Here is a 6,495-nt window from a genome sequence, read left to right on the forward strand (position 1 = left end):
ACACACACACACACACACACGACTATCTCTGCTGCTACTGACAACTCCGTGGACAGAGGCATTATGCAGCATTTCTAAAGAATGGGTTCTTTCTGTCTCACATGCCCCCAGCTGAGACTGGCAGCCCTGACGGATGCTTCCGGGCAGCAGGGACCTCCATGGCCAGGCGGTTCAGGAAGGAGAGACCAGAAGCATACACTCTCAATTACTGTAGGCAGGAGGCAGGGGGCAGGGAATCAGCACAACTTTCGAAGAGCTGTTTGGTCGTTTAAACCCAGAAACCTTCAAAAATGTGCACAATGTTTGACTCAGCAAACACTGAAGAACATTGCCAGATGGTTTTCCAAAAAAGATTTCTCTACGAGGAAGCATGTTACTTACAACAATGAAAAACTAGAAATAACTGCCGTATCCAACAATAGGGGACTAGTTAAACAAACTATGGTGCATTCATGCAGTGGCATCCTGTGCAGTATTTAAAAATCTAGTTATAAAAGATGAAATAACGTGGGAAAATGTCCACACCATACCGATCAAGTGAAAAAGACGTAGGTTATAAGAAGCTTGTGTATATATGCTATCAGCTCAAATTTATTTTTAAAAAGTGCATTTGCATATGAGCACCGATTGATGATTAAAGAAACACATCAAGCTATTAAGTATTATTTCAGCATTTGCCATACAAGGGGGACTTTGATTTTCTTCTGCGTGTCTTTTGGTATGTTGTTGATGGAGTGTAGACTGGAGCCAGACTGCCTGGGTTTTCCAGGCTCCATCGTATGCTAGCTGTGTGGCCTTGCATAAGCTCTGTACCCCAGTTTTACTCTTATAAAGTGGGGATCATGATAAAAATAGTACTTGCCTCATCTGGTTGTTATAAGGATTAAATGAGTAAAAATACATATAAAGTGCTTAGTACAGTGTTTGGTCATAGTACACCCTTTATAAGTGTGCCTTGTTATTATTATTTTTGAAACTTGCTTTGGCGAACACTTAAAACTTTGATACTCAGAAAAAAAAATGCAATAAACAGAGGAAAGGAACCAGGTTCTTGCAAGAAGGCCAAAGCAGCGACAGGGGAAGTCAATACCACTGTAAAAGCCGCCTACTGTCTGCCCCCAAAGTTATTACTAAGGGCAGAAACTGGGTGACTATCCTTATAATTTACAGATCAAATTCACTTTGGTCCAAATTGCCTAGAAAATTAGAGGAAAGAACTTTTAATAAAATGACTTCGATGGAGGGTTAATACTTTTGAAACATGAGTGGTCGTCTTGCTTGCTGGCTGGAATGGGGAGGTTGGTGAGGGGTGTCTGGGGGTTGTCTGGGGGTCCGAATGCAGACTGGGCAAGGGTGGTAGGAGGTGGCCCCGACCTTCAGGGTTGTCAGTAGTGAAGATGTTCCCTTTTTCCTGCAGAGTTCTAATTCTATGCTACCTGCACTAGATCATCCAGATCATTGCTCATTCTACAGGTGTTTACGCAGTGGCCTATCTCTAAAGGAGCTAGGTCTTTTGATGATCAAGACAGTTGGTTCAATGCCCCAGTAATGATTGCTACTAGTTATTGACTGCTTCCTGTGTGCGGGCGCTCTGAACTAAACCCCAAACCATGACACTTCTCATTCAGTCTTTAATCCTTAGTCTCATTTCATAGACAGGAGTCTGAGCACAGAGTTGAGTTAACTGGCTCAGGGTCACAAAGTTTTTCAGGTGTGGGGCTTCCTTTGGAACCCTGGGCCACCTGCTCTGCAGTCACAAGGTCTAACACTATGCTGCCTCAGTTTTCTTTAGCTCTGGAAATCAGAAGAGGCCAAATGTGTTCAAGAGCCCTTATTAAAAAGTTTTCCTCCTGCCCTTGGGGCTTCACTCCTACCTTTAAACCACTCCCGCTGCTGCGTACAAGAAAAGAAGCCCATTTAATGGCCTCATTCTGCTCTATGGGATTGGGGACTACTTTTCTAAGTAGCATGAAGAAAATTCATTTGGTTGTGAATTTCCTAAGTTGTACGTTTGCCTCTAAAGATGCAGAGACCCAGGTATGTCCTATTTCTATGGCACCACCATTTATTAAAAAGTGTTTTAAAAAATTTAATTATAGAAAATGAGACATAGCATAAAATTTACCATCTTAACCATGTTGAAGTATGCTGTTTAGTTGTGTTAAGTACATTCACAGAACCCTTTTCATCTTGAACTACTGAAAATCTACAGCCATGAAACAACTCCCCACCTTCTCCTCCCAGGCTCAGGCACCACCCTCTGCTTTCTGTCTCTATGAATCTGACTACCCTAGGTGCGTCATATAAGGGGAATCATACAGTATTTATTGATTTGTGAACTGGCTTATTTCACTTGGCTAATGTCCTCACCATTCATCCACGTTGTAGCGTGTATCAGAATTTCCTTCCTTTTTAAGGCTGCACAATATTCCATTGTATGGCTAGACCACATTGTTTATCCATTCATCCATCCGTGGACTCTTGGGTTGCTTCCACCTCTTAGCTATTGTGAGTAACGCTGCTATGGACATGGGTCTACAAATCTCTCTTCAAGACCCTGCTTTGAACTCTTCTGGCTAAGGATCCACAGCAGAATTTCTGGATCATATGGTAATTCTTTGTTTCATTTTTCAACGGTTTAATTTTTCCGTGGTTTCCCTAGGAGCTGCCCCATTATGCATTTCTCACCAGCAATTCCCCAGGGTCCCAATGTCACTGTGGAGGAGCACCTGCAACCGTGGCTGCGCTAATCCCCTCTCCTTTCTTTTGGAGCGCAGGTCAGTCCATCGTGGGCTGTAAAGCCATCCTCATCGATGACCAAGTCTTTGTGGTGGTGGCCCAGCTCTTTGGTGGCTCTCACATTTACAAATATGATGAGAGCTGGACCAAGTTTGTCAAATTCCAAGACATCGAAGTGTCTCGCATTTCCAAGCCCAACGACATTGAGCTGTTTCAGATTGACGATGAGACATTCTTCGTCATCGCTGACAGCTCGAAAGCCGGTCTGTCGACAGTTTACAAGTGGAACAGCAAGGGATTCTACTCATACCAGTCTCTGCACGAGTGGTTCAGGGACACAGACGCAGAGTTTGTAGACATCGATGGGAAATCGCACCTGATCCTGTCCAGCCGCTCCCAGGTCCCCATCATCCTGCAGTGGAATAAAAGCTCTAAGAAGTTTGTCCCCCACAGTGACATCCCCAACATGGAGGATGTGCTGGCTGTGAAGAGCTTCCGGATGCAGAACGCCCTCTACCTCTCCCTCACCCGCTTCATTGGGGACTCCAGGGTCATGAGGTGGAACAGTAAGCAGTTTGTGGAGATCCAGGCTCTCCCATCCCGGGGGGCCATGACCCTGCAGCCCTTTTCTTTTAAAGAGAATCACTACCTGGCCCTGGGCAGTGACTATACGTTCTCTCAGATCTACCAGTGGGATAAAGAGAAGCAGCTATTCAAAAAATTTAAGGAGATTTATGTGCAGGCACCTCGTTGCTTCACAGCTGTCTCCACTGACAGGAGAGATTTCTTTTTTGCATCCAGTTTCAAAGGGAAAACAAAGATTTTTGAACACATAGTTGTTGACTTAAGTCTGTGAAGGTGTGCTAGGTGAATTTAAGAGACACGTAGCACTCACTCTTCCAATAGAGGACCAGGAAAAAAATTTGAAAAAAAGCCAGGTTCAGAGGTCTGAAATTAAAAACGCATTGGGGAAATAGTTAGAAGTTTTCAAACTTTTAGAACTCACATTTTAATCAGAGATTGCATTTATTGGCTAACTGCATGACATGCCCATTCTCCCATTTACAAAGACATCTTAAAGCCTGTGGTTCTCAAGAAAAGAGTATAGTATTAACTCTTACCATCTAAGAAAGTTATATGCTTTTTTTTTTTTTTTTTTTATGAGAAAGGACAAAATTGGATAAGATGGGACAGCTATTAAAATGAAAAATTTTAAAAGACCAAACCAACTATGAGCCCTTCTCATACCATTTTAGCAATCCTTCTGGTAAGAACTCTTAAAGCCAAAGTCAGCTGAAAAGATTTGCTGATGATAAGTTTAAAAATCTGATAACACTCAGCAATGCTATTTTGAGCCATCCCAATTTCCCGAACACCCCCACCCCCACCCCCGTTAATAGCAGAACCTTGGCTATTTCATTGGCTTGTATGGATGCTTGTCAATGGGTGTGTCAACAAATAATGTCTGACAAATTGCTTCCTCTGCTACAAAGAAAACATTCTGCTGACACATGTCTAGGCCCAGGATGGGCTGTGGGCCCAGGAGTGAGACAAAGGAGTTTCTCCTCCTCTTGTGGTTCAGAGCTGACCCCAATGGTGGCCGGAGCTACAGGGCTTGTTTGATGCTCTCCGTGACTCATCTACTCCTCTGACCCCCTCCTGTGAGTGTGCGGGTAACCAGCAGACAGCCCAGAGACTGAATGGTGCTTTTTATTCTGTCCTGTAGACCAACAGAACAGTTATTTCCATCTGATGAGAATTTTTGAAGTCAGATTTTCATGGAGTCAAGGAGGACTTTACAGAAATCTCCATGTACTTTGAAACCTAGAGATGGCCCTTTGACTGATGCATGTCTCTGCCCTCTGGGCAACTTAATCTTCCAAGTAATTGAATAGCAACCTACCTACCTGCCCACCTGCCTACCTCCCTACTCATGTAACAGTCTGCTTTATTGATGTGCCGATACTGCTGCTGCCAGCACAGCCCTTCTAAAGGTGCTGTAGCACCAAACTGTAGAAGATGAGGTACTCTGGATGGTACGCTTCCTCTCCTTGTCCTTAGCTCACTTGGGGTCATGTGCCACCAAGGGGTTCATCCTGTACGGGGTGGGGGTGGGGGACCAACTGATCAGTAGGGACCAGCTTTGGAGCCAGACACTGACTCCCACAGAGCAGGTCTGTGCTCAGGGGCCCAGGTAGTCTGTTTCAACTGGGCGTCTCCGGTGTAGACCATTGGGCAACTCGTCAGTGCGGGGTGGGGCAGTGTTCCGATTTTGTGGAAGGGTCCACGTGGATGTCCTGCCTGGTTAGCTGGTTCTGTTCAGAGAATGTGAAGTGAATGCTTTTTAGGAGTGGCTCTCAAAGAGTAACCCCACGACTTCTCTTCTAGCCATGAACGTAGCATAATCATTGTACTGTATTGTTATCTTTTTAATGATTTTTTTTTTTTTTTTTGTTGGCCAAGTCATGAGTAGGTAGATATTTTGCCACAAATATGAATGTGTTTGTTGTTTCCAGACTTTAAGCAATGCAGATCTAGGCAATAAATAACATTTAGAGAACAATGCATTGATGTCACAACAGCTCTCTCGGGCGCATTCTGGGACTGCAGGGTGAGGACTTCCAGCCTAGGACACCAGGGATTTTAATGAACTAACTCATCCACACATAGTGGCTTTGTTGCTTGAAACATTCATACTAAGCACCAAACGAACAAGAGAAACGTGGTGGGTTTTCATCTTTTAAAGCACAAGTGACTCGTTCTTCTGCGTTCTTGTGCCTTCCTGGTTATTTGAATTGACTGCAAATGCCCAGATCCCTGCACTGGATGCTGACAAGGCAAATAGCCAAGTAGGACACGTTTAGACTACACTAGGGCCAGACCAAAATGATGTCCTGATTCAGATGTTTGTAGAGAAAGCAGCTGGGCCATGGTCACAGTGCTGCCTCTACCGCGTGGTGCACCAACTTCCCAGCTTCCCCTCTGAGGGTGAAATTAGGGGTTTACCACATGCACTCACACCCTGGTCACCAGTGCCCACAGTCTGGAAAACTAGGGAGCACAGGGTGCCGGGCTGGGCGTGGGGCAGGGTGGGGTGACTTGCTGAGTCCAGATGAGACCGGGTGAACAAAAAATCTAAAGCTTGTAATGGGGGGTGGGGGTCGGAGAGAGAGAGGGTGGGTAAGCCACTCAGCTGCAATCAGGATTTCTTTTCTTTTACCTGCTTGTCTGAAAACTTTTAGACAAGATCCGAGTGTGCAGTCTGCAGAGTCCCTGCGCTGAGGGAGGAGATATTTGTTCTGGCCGACTTACTTAAGGAGTGTAGATGTTCTTGGCACGAGGCGATGAAAGCTTTGCTTCATTAATCTTACTGCTCCATCCCAAAAGGCCCTCAAGTTTTAAACAATTTCTGTAAGAAGATTTCTTCCAGTAATAATGTAAGGGCAAAAAAAGCAACAACACAAGTCCAAAGCTGAGAGACGGGGGGGACCATCTCTGTGGAGGTAGCTTTAGGAGATGTGCTTCTTTCTTCGTCCATTTCCGTAACCCACTGATCAACCATCTCAGCTTGTTTTTCTTTGTAATCTTGGTGGCTAGACTCCCAGGATGAGTCCTTCCACGTAACCATGTGGCCAAGACACAGTCTTAAACTGAGGACTTGTCCCCAAATGCCATGGAGTCAGGAATAGACCTTTTATGAGGACTCTAAAAATAAACCTTCTGTGTGAATGATGCTGTGTTCATGGGCAGCGGATA

At 44.8% G+C, this 6,495-nt stretch overlaps 1 protein-coding gene across 1 annotated transcript in view; it reads left to right on the plus strand.

Moving 5' to 3' along the window:
- The window catches only part of LGI2 (leucine rich repeat LGI family member 2), a 28,682-nt gene extending 23,378 nt beyond the window's left edge, over window positions 1–5,304 (plus strand). The window contains exon 8 of the mRNA XM_090267013.1: window positions 2,778–5,304. Coding sequence (XP_090123139.1) covers window positions 2,778–3,595 — 818 coding nt within the window. The 3' untranslated portion in view covers window positions 3,596–5,304. The remainder of the gene's footprint in view (window positions 1–2,777) is intronic.
- The last annotated feature ends 1,191 nt before the right edge of the window (window positions 5,305–6,495 follow it).

The sequence above is a fragment of the Furipterus horrens genome, unplaced genomic scaffold (genome assembly GCF_987537825.1).
Source record: "Furipterus horrens unplaced genomic scaffold, mFurHor1.1.pri manual_scaffold_2, whole genome shotgun sequence".
Classification (NCBI taxonomy): domain Eukaryota; kingdom Metazoa; phylum Chordata; class Mammalia; order Chiroptera; family Furipteridae; genus Furipterus; species Furipterus horrens.